This window comes from Eublepharis macularius, chromosome 2, assembly GCF_028583425.1.
Source record: "Eublepharis macularius isolate TG4126 chromosome 2, MPM_Emac_v1.0, whole genome shotgun sequence".
In the NCBI taxonomy this organism is placed as follows: Eukaryota; Metazoa; Chordata; class Lepidosauria; order Squamata; family Eublepharidae; genus Eublepharis; species Eublepharis macularius.
This window is the reverse complement of record NC_072791.1, coordinates 53,060,505-53,077,390: the sequence shown is the minus strand read 5'-3', so window position 1 is coordinate 53,077,390 and position 16,886 is coordinate 53,060,505. Positions and strand designations below refer to the sequence as shown.

The 16,886-nt window shown below is 41.2% G+C and overlaps 1 protein-coding gene and 1 non-coding gene across 5 annotated transcripts in view; both read right to left on the bottom strand.

The window, feature by feature from the left end:
• STRN3 (striatin 3) overlaps window positions 1-16,886 on the bottom strand; it is a 60,722-nt gene that overhangs the window by 27,848 nt on the left and 15,988 nt on the right. For 3 of the 4 annotated variants that reach the window (XM_054970668.1, XM_054970671.1, XM_054970672.1), the window contains exons 2-6: window positions 8,206-8,309; window positions 3,783-3,856; window positions 3,408-3,489; window positions 2,481-2,660; window positions 471-603 (exon numbers count right to left, since the gene is read on the bottom strand). In XM_054970668.1, the coding sequence (XP_054826643.1) occupies window positions 471-603; window positions 2,481-2,660; window positions 3,408-3,489; window positions 3,783-3,856; window positions 8,206-8,309 (573 nt within the window). The remainder of the gene's footprint in view (window positions 1-470; window positions 604-2,480; window positions 2,661-3,407; window positions 3,490-3,782; window positions 3,857-8,205; window positions 8,310-16,886) is intronic. The other variant, XM_054970669.1, reaches the window with a different exon arrangement.
• On the bottom strand, window positions 15,297-15,368 carry TRNAT-GGU (transfer RNA threonine (anticodon GGU)). The gene has a single exon. It is a non-coding gene; the product is annotated as a tRNA-Thr (tRNA).

The following is a 16,886-nucleotide window of genomic DNA, read 5'->3' as shown; positions in this document are numbered from 1 at the left end:
GACCTATCTTTAATCTCCAGGTGGCAACATAGGACCCACTGAACTGCAAGCACATGACAGGAAGAGGACGGGCCTGAATTATAACCTCACTGGCAGCAGGGCTCCATGACATAACACAAATGCCCATGGAGCTTTGAAAGTCTGGTGGACATGACCATGCCAGCCTGTGCCAGGCAGTGATGAGATGGGGATGAGGGATAGGGATTAAAAGGAATCCTCTCCACCCTGTACTCAGTGTGTGTGAAAAAAGGAACTTTTGCTCTCTACGCATCTGTATTTTTTGGCATCTGCCAAAAAGCAGTAAAACAAAATGGCAGATATACAGGAGTTTGTGACACAGCAGCTGGGTCTCCACTATCTACCTAAGCGTTCTGGCCATGAGTTGAAGACCAGGAGATTCATAAACCCAACCTGACAACAAACTAGCACTCGGGAATCTTTTTCAATAAAAGGTAATAAAGACATTTTACTTTATGTTTTTTATTTATCCGATGTTTTTCTTTTCCTTCTGCGATATCTTCTATCATATCACTCTCTTCTTCTTCATCACTATCATCTGCATTTTCCAAAAAATTAAATGTTTCAAGAACATCACCAGGATTCCTATAAAAAGAAAAAAATATTATCAATAAATTCAGCAACTGGATATGACCTGCTAATTCCTGCTAAATCAGTTACTTTAGTCAAGGAAAAACTTAAAATATTCTAAATCATAAGCAAAACCCACCATTTTTAATGCACCAAACTAGCCAGGTTTCTGGAATTTTTCTTGACTTGGCTTTAATGGTTTGCAAATTTTTAAAAAATTTCTTGCATTTTAGAAAACTTTCTTTTTATTTATCTAATTGAATGAACTTTGACACTGCGAAAAAAACTATAATAAAGTAAGACTTTCCCACAGTGATCCAACATGTCTCATGTTAGGAAGCATGGTACTGATGAATTACTAGTTGCTAGCTGGGAAAAAAGAGAATCAACTGAAAAGACAAAGCATTATGCTTTCTGCAATTTACTGGAAATCCATGTTATTCCAATGAAGATATAGTTGGGTGCTTGACATCTTTTTGACTGATCATCTCTGGCTAAATGTTATTACATAACAAACAATTAAGTACATAAGAGTGTAAGAGCATCCCTGATGGGTTATATCAATGGTTCATCTAGTCCAGCAAACTGTTTCATGCAGTAACTAACCAGATGCCCTCAGCAGGCCTACAAGTGGGGCACAAAGGTGAAATCCTTCCCCTATTTTTGCAGTCCCCCCACCAGCACAATCATTCAAAGGTTTGTGCCTTTGAAAATGGAACTCCCTTTTAGTCATTATGGCTAATAGCCATTTCTTCTTAATTGTCTTTAACCTGGTTTACTAGGATCAGCTTACACAAACAAGATGGAGTGACGAGCAGTAGTTCACTGATTCTGGTTAGGCAGTGCCTGCAGTTACAGCAAGTAGCTAGCAGAAGAATCTGGGCTATGATGCTAGGCTTGTCCCTAACTGCTACAGCATCCCTCACCCCTTCTGTTGCTTAAAAACAAAAACCTGTAATAACAATTAACTACAGTAACCACAGTATATTTGATAGCAATATTATCCAGTGTCAAATAATAGGTAGTCGACTGAAAATGAATTGGAAACAAAGAACTATGAGTGGGGTTCCATGACAGGAATGGATTGTTCCCAGTTCATATTGCAAGCTGTATTCCCACCATCCCTGAACAACCCTTATGTACAGTGAGGAAGCTGCAGCAGGAAGGGAGAAATCTTATATCAGAAGTGCCCTTTCACTTGCATAATACAAATTTAAATCCAACCCAGTTTGATTTAGATGCCCTGGAACACAGTCACAAATGGAATCTTTCAGCAGATCTATGCCCCAAATGCACCCAGTAATGCTGTTCCTGGGGCACTGAGGAGGGAGGTTAAGAAGTCTGCAGTGGAATGGAGAAATTGATGAAAATTCCCTCTTCATTTGCAGAAATCCCCTATGGGATTCAACCCACTGTATACAGATTTCAGTATCCTGAATCTGAAGTCTCAGGTATTTGTTTTTTAAATCTCGGGTATTTGGTTTTTTTAGAAAATAATTCCTAGTACTCTAAAGAAAGGAATGGAACTCTGTGAACATAACGTCATGAACTCCCAAAAGATTTATAGATTATGTAGTCTAGAGTTAGAGGGTCAGTGTTCTTAGCAAAAACTTCTGGGTTATATTTTTTAAACACTGAATACACACAGGCCAATTCAAATGCAAACTGTCCTCCACTAGAAAGAAGTGACACACATAAGAATGGGGTGGTGGAACCAGATTTTGAGTGTGGGTACAAAGTAGACTCTCTGAGAGATGTTATATGGCAAATGCATACTGGAGGTGAAAGAGGAATTTACAAAGAGATGAATGACTAAGAATATGTAATTAAACCCATTACTGCATATAATCACTATCTGCAATGGAACAGAACATTCCCACGACACTGCCCACCTTTTTATATCTTGTCCCTTTTGTTTTGATGCTGGAGATTCTCCTCCATTAAGAATCTGTTCCAAATTTTTTGTCTCCACTGAGCCATTTGGTTCTGAACTGGAAAGCCCAAGTAAAGATCTCACCCTCTGCGACCGTACATCCAATATTGTATCTGTGTAACCTACTTCCTGAAGATACCTATCAAAGAATAATGAAAAGATTATCTTTACAAAGAAGAAAAAAGACATATAGGTAAGACCCACAGAACAAATTTCATCACAAGGTTGTTATATGCTTTGATCCTCATAGCTTACTTTATGTAATACTGAAACATTTTAAGTCACTACCTTCCATGAGAGATTCAGCATTTTCTAATAAGAAAAAGGGTGTACTTTTCTTGGTCCTATACATTGGTTGGGTCAAATGATCCATTACAATAAAAGTAGCATGGATTTTTACCAATTTCTTCTACCACAGCAATGCATTCCAACTCACAGAGTGCTAAATCTCAGGGTCATGTGACATGCTGCCAAATTTTATTATTGTATTTATTATGTCGTTATCTTCTCTGAGCCTGCTTGTGGGGAGAGCGGAATATAAATTTATATTCATTTGGGCAATAATACTTGAGATATTGAAAACCAAGTTCATTTGTTGGTGATGTAACTGCCAGCACTGTTCAAAATTGCTCTTTTGCCCTGCTCCTTTCTCACTGCAGCACCCCACCTGAATAGCAGTTTACTCACATGTCAAGAATCAACTTTTCAGGGAGCAGGACTGCTAAGAGAAGGGGAACAAATAATAACCTGCATCTGCCAGTGCCTTTTGCTGACAAGTTACTTGAACCAACCCAAAGAACTCTTGCTAGCCTCTGTTACACAGGACTGTCTAAAAATAAAAGCTCTTATATAAAGAAAAGAAACTGCATGCAGATGTAACACTTACTGTCTTAATAACTGCCTGCCTTGTTTCCAAGTTAGCTGACTATTATGAGGTACTGTAGGAACCTCTGTATCTTTGGTTTCTTCTGAAATAGAAAGAAAGACAGTCACACTTTAGAAAAACACTGAGTAAGCAATCATATTTCATATTGTGCTTTTACAAAAAGGCACCAGAAGTATAATCAACTCATATTACCAATAATATCAAAAATTAATCAGTTTGCAGAGAGAGCCATGCAATAAAAATTAGAACAGAAATAAATTCATTTTTTCATTTAACTACAGCCTTGTTAAAAATAAAAAACAAAAACTAGAAATACAGCTTACTGTACAGAGCGGAATAATGTAAGCAAAAATGTGACATATACAAAGAGATTACCTGATTCAAAAGTTGGCATTTTCAAGTCACCTTGGTTCAATTCTGTGCCATATTTTAGTTTATGATACTTTGCCCTTAAAATTTAAGCACATATTTATTAGCAAAAAGAATTCATTAACTAGTGCAGTGTTTTCACACTATAAATTAAGATAGCTGGTTACTGATCAACTAAACAGGTATCTTCGAACTTCAGAATATGTAAGAAAATTTCTGGCTTTTTAAAAAAATTAAACAACCACAAATATAGTCTGGAAGAATACTTCTTATCTCCTTTCTCCAGCTGTAAAATAGATTTGCATGACTATGCATTCAGCCAACAAAACTTCATTTCAAGTACTGACCAAGTAGGGGGAAAGTAACAGATACTACAAGTATGTTGAGTCAGTCATTTTCTGAAACATACAATAAATTTTAATTCTTGTATTCAATTACTGAGTGGAAGTAATGGTCTGAATTTTCTAGGTGCAATACACATTTGAAAATCACTATGAATGGGATGGAATGTCCTCATTAAAAATGGTTTCAAAGTATATTTTACTTGATTTTTGCAGCTGAGTTACAGCTTTCTTCTATTTTGTTTCCAGTATATTTGTTCTAAAGATGCTTGCTATGATGGTTAATTGTAAAGTTTAAGTAGTTGGACACTGTTTGAAAGTGAAACTAAAGAATCTTCATGGTTGCCTGGATATTTCATATCACATTCATGCTAATATTAATTATGCTACAAAGCAGCACATTCTTTCTCCCCTACCCACTAAGCTTTTGCATTTTTATTCATAGAAATAGGTAAGCAGGGCTCTAGTGTGCCCAGAGAGGGGATCCAGAGAGCGAGCAGGCGCATCATGCGCTGTATCATCAAAATGATTACCCATGATGGCCAGCCATTTGCCCTAGTGGATCAACTCGGCTTCCAGGAGCTGCTCCAGGATCTCGCTCCCTGGTACGCGATCCCTGCTCACATGACGTTGAGCAGGACTGTGCTGCCCTCATTTCACAGGGCTGCCAGGGACCACGTGAAGGCACAGTTGTCCCGTGCTGCCGATATCTGGACCTGCTCTAGTGCGCAGCATTCGTACCTCTTGCTTACTGCACATTGGTAGCAACCCGAGGACCTCCAGGGGGGTGGGGTGCCCAGAGTTAGGCAGGGACAGATGGGAAACTGCCAGGCCGGCTATTGCAAGGCCTTGCTTCATGCCGAGGTTCTTGACATGTTGCACACGGCGGAGAACATCACTGCCACCTTGAGGAGACAGCTGGAAGACTGGGTAGGCAAGGGCCCCATCACCGTGGGATGCATGGTGACGGATGGTGGCAGCAACATGAGGGCAGCAGCGTGTCAGGTGAGCCACGAGCACATTTACTGTGCAGCTCACAAGCTTCACCTGGTGGTGAAAGATGCGCTTGGAGTGGGCTCCTCCCCGGAATCCCAGGACTCATAACTTCCAGTATCTCCTGCAGAAATGTCGGAGGCTCACGAGTCACTTCTCGCGCAACATGACATCCACTCACGAACTGCGCCTGAAGCAGGCCAGGACAGGTGTGCCAGAGAACGTACTGATCTCTGATGTGGCAACTCGCTGGAACTCCACCTGTGCCATGCTTGAGCGTCTGGTGGAGCAGCAAGCTGCACTCCAGGCGTGGCTCTCAGAGAGCAACTCTGCGAGTCAGGTGGGTGAGTTCAGCCGGGAGGATTGGCTCACCATCACCTAGACAGTGGAGGTCCTGAAGCCCTTCCAGGACTTCACATGTAGTGGTCTTGTCAGACATGGTGACCCTGGGTCTGGTCATTCCTCTGGTGCAAACGCTCCAGAGTTCACTGGCCCCCTTTGTGGACCCAGATGCACCACATGCTGACACTGTTCCAGCGATGCGTGCACTCATGAGAAGACTGCAGCAGGGCATAGCTGCCAGGCTAATGCCTCTCACACAGAAGGAGTCGTACATGTTGGCGACCATGTGCGACCCGCGCATTAAGGGCACTTTCGCCGAGCGGGACAGGAACCTCACCCAAGCCAGAGACGCTATCTGTGCGTGGGTGAGGCGCAAGCAGGCCAAGAGGGGATGCCTGTCATCAGAGGGGACGAGAGAGGGGCTGTAATGATTTCAAGTAAATGTGTGCATGTGTCTTTAAATGCTTGGTTTGAGCTAGGTGAAGAGTGGGGGTGAGAGAGGGATGAATGATATGATTGGCTGATGACTGAGAGTGTGGGCGAAGTGAATGTAGTTTAGACAGAGAGGAGGGAAAAAATGTTCAGTCAGAAGAAAGTAGGCTAGCTGTGTGCTGCCTAAGTATATTGAAGTATTTATGAGAGAAATATAACCTGTGTGGAACCTGAACTGAGCATATTTGTGAAAGAACACTCAGTCAGGGAAAGAGAGGCCAGCTGTGTGCTGCCTGAGCAGGTTTAATATTTCTGTGAATGAGAGTCAGAAGAAAGCAGGCTAGCTGTGTGCTGCCTGAGTATATTTAAGCATTTCTGTGAGAGAAATATAGAATCGGAGAAAGAGGCTAACTGTGTGTGAAGCCTTAGAAGAGATCTGTGTGAATGAGTTTATAGGAAGTAACTTTAAGAACCGAGAACTACGTTTATGAAACCGATATGCTTCTTGACTAAATAAAAGTTTATTTTGTTTTGTTATATCCCAGAGTAGCTGTCATTGCTATATCCCATTCTTATCCTCAGGGCCACATAAAACCACGAAGGAGCCTGACACTTAGGAACGTTACCAAAGGGAAAACTTAAATAAAATATCTTGGAATATAATATTCCTGGTGGTAGCAAACTACTCAGAGGGTGTTAAGGGAAAGATTAAAAGAAAAATCTACTCAAAGAAAGTAAAGGTCATAACAGGGGCCCTGTCCTGTGGGTCCCTCTCATGCCCCCTCTGAGCAGGCTCCCCTCGTGGTCACTGCCGGAATGTCCACGGAGATGGAGATGCTCTGGTGGGCCCTCAGGGATCATGAGTCGTGTGAGAGGATTCGGCGGAGGCAGTGGTCAGGGATTACCTTGCGGAGCCCTGTGAGCTGCTGTCCACCAATACGCTCAGCTACTGGACCAAGAAGGAGGCAGTCTGGCCAGACCTCTCCCTCGAGGTGCAGCAGCTGCTCTCATGCCCTCCAATGAGCATGGAGAGCGAGTGCGTCTTTTTCTATGCGGGCAACACTGTCAGCCCACATCACTCTCACCTTCTCCCATGGAGAGTTGAGCAGCTGACATCCCTGAAGGTCAACTCTTGGCTCTTCGATTTCTCAGGAGTGGATTTCCAGAGTGAATGAGGTGAGCCCTCCTTGTGGCCTGCATCCTCTGTGAGTCTAGTCCTGGGGAATCATGCTCTTCCCTACATTAAACTTGTAGCTGTAGTTAAAACTGGCCAGCAGAAGGAGGGTGGGACTCAGTGGCAAAGGGAATGCACCCTGCAATTTGGCTTCCCCCCACCCCAAAACAAGAATTGAAAAATTGACCCAAAACTGTCACAGACCCCATGGGCACAAATTGATTCTAATACTTAATAACATGCCCCAGAAATGTGGATTGCCACTGGAGGGAGAGATAGGTTAGATAGGGACTGGTTAGGTTAGGGAGACTTTGCTGCTGTTTGCTGCTGTTTACTGTTTAATATTGTTGCATGCTGTTAAAATGTTAATGTGGAAGGGGTGGGGGAGGAGTGGGGCAGGTAGGTCTTCACCAAGTTCAGTTTGCTTCATAAAGAAAATGCCACCCAGGCTCCCGGAAAGCCGGGAGAAAGTTCCCCATTGAAAATAACGGCCGAATCTTTATGAAGCAAACCTGAATCTTTCCGAAGCGGGTATTCCGAAGTGGCTTGCCAAATCAGGCTGGCCCTGCACACCCCTACTGACTACTAGAGGTTGGCACAGAAGGGAAAACGGATGAAAATTTAATATGGACTGGCCTGGTTCGGTGTTCACAAACCAGCAGGTTTTCCATGGGTCCAACAACTTTTGGGCCAGTCCATTTGTCCATGAATCTAGACCAGGTTTAAAGCACTCGTTTCCATGCCCCTCGCTTGCAAGTGGCACAGAACCAGGCGCTCTCCCGTGGGGCTGGCTTCAGCTGACAGGCCCTGGAAGTGACAGACCACTGATCAATGAACTGGTCCGTGAACCAGGGGTGGGTCTGTGAAAAGTTTGTGGTCCATGAAACACAACGGACCACAGCCCATGGTTGTTTCCCGGTCCGTGCCCACCTCTACTCACTACATGAAACATGGAATGGCAAAACTGGTGATGCTGGTTTCAGCATGGGACAAGTTAGCCATTGCTGGAGAAGACTGGTCACGGATATACACGTTATCACAAATGGGACAATCAAAACTGGATGGTATTTACTTAAACTGAGGAAGTTCTAACTTGTTTTACATTTTCATATATACTTTTCTCAGCTGAGAGAAATGTTATGCTTACCTTTCTTGTTTTAATGCATATTCTAACATTTTTATTCTTCTTACTAAATCCTTCTTCAAGTTTTCTTGACCCTTTCTTTCCCCTTGCAAAAATGCTATTCGTGCCTGAAAATACAAAACAAATTTTTTCACTTAGTTCTCAATATATATACTGTATCAGTATAGTCTTCCCAAAAACATCTTCAAGAACTAGGAACTATTATTGACAAAATAATAATATCATACAACTACTGCAAGTAATTCATATATACATACATCTTGAGCAATGAAGTTGTGACGTCACAATGAATTGGTATGCTTGATTTCAACTCTTGTTACTAAATTCCCATTAACTTTTTAAAAAGGAAAACAAAAGTATCTCAAAAACGAAACCAAAGCCCTTTAAAAAAGCAAACAGTCTTTGTATTTTACACCTGACTGCTAATTATTTTCAATATGTCAATTTCAATGCAAGAGGTGTTTCTTAATAAGAGAGACTCACAATGCAAATCTATGTAGAGCCACTCCATTAGGTTTACTCAGGAGTAACTCAAAACAGCATTGCACTGCTGTTCTGATAGTATAATCATGTTGATTATACTATCATATGTTAGTCTAATCAACATGATCACACAGCATGTTTAGGGTTAGTGCATACATCTCGCCCTCTTTTTTTTCTTTATTTAGACTATAAACAATAACATAAAAACTATGGACAATAAACATAGAGATAAAAGAAACACAACATTCTAAAAAAGACACTCTAACAATAGATAGACAGACAGACAGACAGACAGACAGACAAAAACCCCTAGAGCTAAACTGCAAATTGAGTTCCAGTTTTCTCCACAACAAATATACACCATTTTCAAAGTCACACTTATTCTAAGTTAACTTAAGAGCCCTCTTTTTTCCTATTGTTCATAATTCTTAATCCATAAGTCCGGATGTCATCAAGTCATTATTTATTTCATGTAAAAAGTTTCCATTCAGTCAAAAATGTAACTAATGTCTTTTCTCTAATTGGTGAAGTAAGTTTTGCCATTGAAGCAAACTCCAAAACTTTTATCTACCATTCCTCCATTGCAGGCAATGTTGGAGTTTTCCATTTTTGTGCATTTTCACCCTCTTTTTGCAAGTAGTATGCAGTGTAAATCCTGGCATTACCATGTTAATCTTACATGGGAATTTCCTGATTCCAAATTCATTCCCACAGAGGAGAGGGAAAATCTGAAGATCCTCAGTGGTGTGGCTTTTCCAGACAAAATATTAATCAGAAAATCTTCTGATGTTCTAAATCTGATTTAGCATAATTATTTTGACATATTTAGTAAACAAAAAATTAATAGTACCCCATGTTAACTTTATGTCCCAATAGCAAGAAATATTTGGGCTGAAATACTTGAGGGTGGGGGGGATCAAGTGTGCCTTTATTGCAAACAAATGCAGATTTATGCGGAAATTATTTTTATTGGAATAAGACCTAAAAAAAATTGAATATAGCATGTAGTTTCTTTACATTGTTTTAAGAAAAAAAGGCATGGAAAACTGTTGACACCCAATTAAATCCTATGAAGAGTTACTCCAGTCTAAGCACACTGAAATCAATTTTAGCACAGCCAATCTGTTCCAAAAGAATTTTTCTTTTGTCCATAGGTGCGTGCAAGTCGGTATACTCGAGCCAAATATATACTTGAATAATACCTTACCAGTATTATTTGAGTACACCCAGATAATTCAAGATATATTTGAGTACTGAATACTGGATTCTCAAATATACCCAAATTATTTGAGTTTATCTGAGAATCATAGCACTGGCATTTTAAAGCTGTCTGGCTTCTCCCTTCTAGTCATTTTCCCCAGGCTTCCCCCCGCCCCAGGTTGCAGGAAGAGGGGGGGAGTGATGCAGAAAGGAGGGGAAGTGAGTGAGGTAGGAGGGAGGGGGACTAATGGGGAGTGGCGTTAAAAGAGCTCTAGTTGTCTGGCCAATCATAGGGATTCTTTGATAGGAGAGCATTTTTCAAATTCTCACCAAGAACATAAAAGCAGAACAGACTCCATTTTAGAGTGAGATTTCTGGATAGTGTGCTACTGAGTTCTCTTAGCCTCTGGGAATCTGCCTTTTGGATTACTGCCTTTTGTCTTTCCAACGCTGAAGTATAAATCTTTTAGGAACTGTAAGGGCACGGAGGGTCCATTTCCATTGACCACCAGTTAGATTCCAAGAGACAGGCAAGTAGTTTAACAGTGCATTAACATCCTCAAAAATAAATGAGTTTTCTAACACTAAATTAATATGACTAATAACTTCTGCACTTCAGTTCTTATTGTTATTGTCTCTAGTGGACTTTTGGGATGCTCTTATTGGGTTGTTCTTTGGAGTTCTTGTTGCTAGGTTTTAATGAAGTTCTAACACAGGTCAAGTGTAGGCCTTGTTAAAAAAACAAATTAATTTTCAACTTAGGGAACAGCAGTTTTTCTGTAAAGAGGCTTGTGTAGGCATTAAGCATAGTGAAGGTGTTGTTGTTAAAGAGATAAATAGACCCATAGTAAAAAATTAACTTGGCCGCTCATCTTGCTCTTGACTTCAGTAAAGCCAGGCCAGGTGGTTTAGAAAAGTTTAGAGGAGGCTGACCCTTACTAGTCTCTGGGTTTCCAGAAGAGAGTTTCTTGATTCTCAAAGAGGAATTAAGCTTCTTGCTGGTGTAGTTAGAATAATAACATAACCTAAATAAGGCTTTTAAATAAGAGAACATGTGCAGACTGTGTGGACTACAGAGAGAGGAGAACCTGAGTCACTCAAAATTGCCCCTTTCTCGCTTTCTTCCTTGGTAGAGGGATCTTATGCCAACTTACTGTGTGTGTTCCTGCTGTGCTTGTGCCACATTTGTGGTTCTGTTGCTGTGTGGTTGTTTGCTGGTGCTTGGTTCTGTTCTGTTACCACACTGATCCTGGCTTCTGCGAGTGACACACTGGTTCTGTTGGGCTTGCAATGGCAATTCTGGTAAAATTCTCTGATTCTGCTGAGGTTCTCTGGTTTGGTGCTAGTTCTGTTGGGCATTCAATTGGAACTGGCTTTTGGGCAGGGGTTGCTCCTGCGTGTTTGGTTAAGGTTTCTTTGCCCTGGAAAGCCTTAGAATTTCCCCCCATAGGAAATAATGAAGAATGGCTGAGGGTACCTTGTTCAGGGACCTATAGAACAGAGCCCAATCTTCATGAAACTGTAGAGGTCTGTAGAGGACAGGAAGGACTAGGTTGCCTGCTATTTGGGTAGAGTTAGCAGAACCAAAAAAACCCTTCCTGCCGCCGCTGCCAAGAAGGTTCCCCCATAGGGAATAATAGAGCCAAATATATTCAAATTCCCAAACAAATCCCAGATTCAAACACTCTACTGGCATTTTTGGACACAAATATTAGGAATACCAAATATATGGCATTCCAGATACTTAGACCAATACTGGAAAAAAATTAGTGAATACCCCTACGTGTCCATTATAGTGCATTTAATACTTCAGATTCATTGTCACTCTCCACTGCATCACTTCTTAGTTCCATATCACATTGGTGAGTGCAATATCCTTTCCACTATGTCAGAGGAGATGCATAAATAAGAATCCTGGCTTTGGTTCTGATTTGAGCTGCAGAGCCAATCATATGAACTCATAACCTGATTTTATACCTAGATTATTTTATGTATTTGTGGTTGCATTCCCTCCTCCATTTAGAACTATAAAATATGTATGTATTCTCTCTCTCTCTCATGTGATTCCTAGGGATAATCAACAAAAATTCATTAATTACAACTTAGAAACAGCCAAGCATGCCATGGCATCCATTCATTTGTATTAACTTTATGAAAAAATCTTTAGAAACTGAAAAATTGCTGTAGAAAAAAATTAAGTATTGGAAATTTATCCAGAAATTATTAGTTTCATATCAGACTGGTGACTACATTCTCCACCATGTGCGCATTTAGTAACAAAATGAATGGCAAATTATCCACTTTAGTAGGCAAACTAATGAATATATGAAGTTGCTATGTACATTCAGATCAATGATCCATCTAGCTCAGTATTGTCTACTCTGACTGCTTTATAAAGTTGCAGGCAGAAAAGTATCTTTCCTAATATATGCTGAGACCCTTTAACAGGAACTGCATAGGACCTTCTATATGCAAAACATGAGCTCTACCACTATGCCATAACCCCATACTCTTCCATAATATAACTGGATCTTACTAAAATATAGTAAAATATGGATCTTAGCCTTTGTTTTCTTGTCCAAGCTTACTTTGGAGCCCCCTCATTTACACATGGACAGTTTAAGGCCAACTTCAAACTCTGTGCTTGAAATTCCATTGGTTTGTCCAAAATAACAAGTAGTCATATATGTTGCATCCAATGCTTGGTATTACTTCCCAAAAAAAGTGCTTGCAAGACAGCTGTCAGTATGGCTGGGTATTTAATCTGTACTAAAGTATGTGATCAACTTCTAGTCACATATAAAGTAAATATTTACTAGAACAAAGATGTTAATTTTGCTGACCACAGTAATATGACAATAGCTGGGCATGTAGCACAAGAATTCAACAAGCATTTCCTCATTTCATCTGTATGTATCACATCACATATCCCAAGATACAGCAGTTTTTCATGATCCATACTATTAACACGCTACAAGACAAGTTAATTTTTTAATTTCATAACCAATAATGGGTCACAACAATGTTCAACTGCTTCTCACGGGCATTCTTCCGAACAAAAACAAAAATAAAAAATGAAATCTACACCTTCCCAGATTACCATGGGAAAGAATATACTACACAGAAAAGCAGAACAGATGAGGACAGATCCTGAGTGATTGTGGCTGAGCCAGTGAGAGGACTACTTGCAGTCACCTGTACCATGAATTCCATTTGGAGAAACAAAACTTGTAAGGCCAATAAAAAGGCCTTTCCGGCCTGCATTAAATTATTAATTCTGGTGTAGGATCCAAAGTACCATCGATAGAGTTCTGCTACTGGAATGGAACTTTAGACACGCTGGAGCAAGTCCAGAGGAGGGCAACAAAGATGGTGAGAGATCTGGAGACCAAGTTCTATGAGGAAAGGTTGAAGGACCTCGGTATGTTTAGCCTGGAGAGGAGACGACTGAGAGGTGAACCATCTTCAAGTACTTGAAGAGCTGTCATACAGAGGATGGCACAGAGTTATTTTCCGTTGCCCCAGAAGGTCGAACCAGAACCAACCAGTTGAAATTAAATCAAAAGAGTTTTCTACTAAATATCAGGAAGAACTTCCTGACAGTTAGAGCGGTCCCTCAATGGAACAGGCTTCCTCGGAAGGTGGTGGGCTCTCCTTTGGAGGTTTTAAAGCAGAGGCTAGATGGCCATCTAACAGCTATGCTGATTCTGTGAACCTAGGCAGATCATGAGAGGGAGGACAGGAAGGGTTACATCAGTGCTTAGTTCTTGTGACCCTTTCTTACATGCCCAGGGCAATGCCAATCATCACCTTGGGGTCAGGTAGCAATTTTCCCAGGCCAGTTTGGCAAGGGATCCTGAGATGCCATCTTCTGGGAAGGGAGCAAGGGTCATTGGGTGTGTGTGGGAGAAGGGGAGGTAGTTGTGAATTTCCTGCATTGTGCAGGGGGTTAGATGACCCTGGAGGTATCTTCCAAACCTATGATTCTGATTCTCATTCTCATGCTGTAGCCACTGAGCTCCCCAGAATGTTGCTCCTGGGGACAGGGAAGCTTCCTGGCAGGGATCTGCAGTGGGAAGGAAATACAGTGAAAATCCACTTTCCCTTACACTGCAAAAAACAAGGTCTAAATTTAACTGAACACGTTTTTTTTTTAAAATCACAATAAATCTAAGCCAAACAGATTAATTCAAGACAAACTGATCAATCTTTTCAAGAATGACCACACACTGAGGAATACATGTGTATCCAGCACTTGGAAAAGAATTTGACATTCTGAATATCCCATTTTGTCATTTATCAAGTCATCCTCTATGAATGCAAAGAGCACCATATTGTTTCTAGATCCAGAGGAGTTAGCCATGTTAGTCTGTGGTCGCAAAATAGAAAAGAGTAGAGTCCTGTAGCACCTTGAAGACTAACCAACTTTATTGCAGCATAAGCCTTCGAGAACCACAGTTCTCTTTGTCAGATGCATCTGACAAAGAGAACTGTGGTCCTCGAAAGCTTATGCTGCAATAAAGTTGGTCAGTCTTCACGGTGCTACAGGACTCTACTCTTTTCTATATTGTTTCTAAGCTATGACAACCAAGAGAAGCCAAGTATGTCACACAGATTCTCCTTCCATGTGAGGACAAATCTGTACCCTAAGGTTTTCTACAGAAATAGCGGAAGCCAAAAAAAATAAGTGTATGCCTATTTCTCAAGATACAGTGAGAGGAAAGATGTAAAATATTTTTCAAGTAGTTCTGCACTACTTTCCCTCTCCCCAATATGAAATACTGAAATCAATGAAATCAATGAACAAGTTTACATTTTGTTTTCATGCTCCTGTGCAAGTAGAAGGTCTACAATGTAATAACAGGAGAGGAGAAATCTCACACACACCCCAAACACACACACTTCTTTCCATAATCACCTTTCTTCTGCTGCAGTTTCCTCTCTTCCACACTGCTGCTTCCCTCTTCCTTCTCCTCCCTCTCCATTCCACCTTCCCTTCCCCTCTCACCACCGTAGTCCTTTCTTTCCTGTAAATTTTCATTCTCTGACTTTTATGCAAATTGGTATCCCCCCTACATTTGTACAAAATTTCTCCTCAATCTCTGGGTGGCATTCCCTTGCATATATTTTTATCCCTATCAGGCAACCATGTTCAGAAACAAGTATTCATCATTACTAAGCAATAGGGTGTAATTCATGGCCATTTCACACATTGCACAGAGGCAAATCCAAATTTACCATCAAGCCTTCCAGCCCCTCCTCCTTCTCCGTCCTTATTTACATGAATACATGATATGCATTATACTGAATCAGGGCATTAGCCTACTAAGGTCAGTGTTGTCTACTCACACTGGCAGCAGCTTTTTAGAGTCTCAAGCAGAGATTTTTCACATCACCCTACTACTTGATCCTGGAAATACCAGGGATTGAACCTAGGACCTTCCGCATACCAAGTGGATGCTCTACCACTGAGCCACAGTCCCTCCCTACACACAGGCCATACTCCATGACCCACCTGCAAGAAAGTTCTGGGTTCTAGCAGAACCAATTCCGACGGCGGCGAAAAAGGAACTGAGGGAATGTGGGGGACGCTCGCCTTAAGTATGCCGGTTTTGGCGGGAACGGAACCGCGCACGCGCGGAACCGGCGGGCGTCCCCCTCTTCACGATTCTATAGCTAGTCAAATCTTTCCGCGGCCGGCCTGCGCATGCGCAGTCCCAATGTGGGGCTGCACAGAAGGACGACGACGAACAGAGAGTTCTCACAACATTCCTTCCCCTTCCGGAAGAAGACAGCCTACATTCAAACTATGATTTAGGAACAAATTTTAAGAGACGTTTAAGGAGCACCTTCACCGTCCATGACTCCTAATTATGAAAATAAGTAAAATCTCAAACCTGGCAACACTTTGGAGTGTATTACATAGTTGATGTTATGCACTAACTACAACCAAGCATAAATTATAAGAGGTGGTAAATTACTAAGGAAAACATTGTGCTTGATATAGTTTATATGCACTTTTGAATGTGGGAGAAAGGGAAATAGATCCAGAGGAGTTAACCGTGTTAGTCTGTAGTAGCAAAATCAAAAAGAGTTCAGTAGCACCTTTAAGACTAACCAATTTTATTGTAGCATAAGCTTTCGAGAATCACGTTCTCTTCATCAGATGCATGGAGGGCAGAAGGAAACTGGCCAAATATAGAGGAGGAGGGGGGGAAGGGGGGAAGGAGGAGAGGGGGGATGTAAACAACTCCTTTGATATGGAGATGCAGACAGCTCCTTTTGGTGTGGGGATCAGTTTGCTTGTGTAAAGATTCAAAGGAGTTTGCCGTGTTAGTCTGTAGTAGCAAAATCAAAAAGAGTTCAGCAGCACTGCAGCACAAGCCCTCGATAACCACAGTCCTCCCCGCCAGATGCATCTGACAAAGAGTGAAAACTGGTATTTTCCCTGTAAAATTGGGTCTCAGCATAATGCAAGCATTCTTCTAGAGCCTTTTGTGTCCAAAGTTTGACAGAATAACAAAACTGAGGCTATTTTCAAACACCATGCTAAATAATGTTTTATAAAACTAGAGTTTTATGAAACTCCAGTTTAGTGTGACATCCAAAAAAAACAGCCACCTCACCAACTCTGGTTAACAGAAAGCCTGCAAACCAGGATTCTTAACTAGAAATATATCCATTCAATTACATCACAGTGTAATAAAAAAAATCTTGTTACTCCGGTTGTGGTCAGCTTTTCTTGGCGACAATCAAACCAGGTTATCTAAGTAGATATCCTGGTTTGATTCAGTTCAGACATAAAGCAAAATATGCTTTATTGTATATAGTTTGTGAAAGAAGGGTTCTGCTTGCAGATGATCATTTTATCCTCATTTGTTTTGAAAACCCTACCTATAGCTTCTCCACCTTTCCATTAAAAACCCAGCTTGTATTGCAACACTAGCTGATGGACACAGCTTCCCCAAGTCACCTATCACTGGCTAGTGACACTGTGGGGG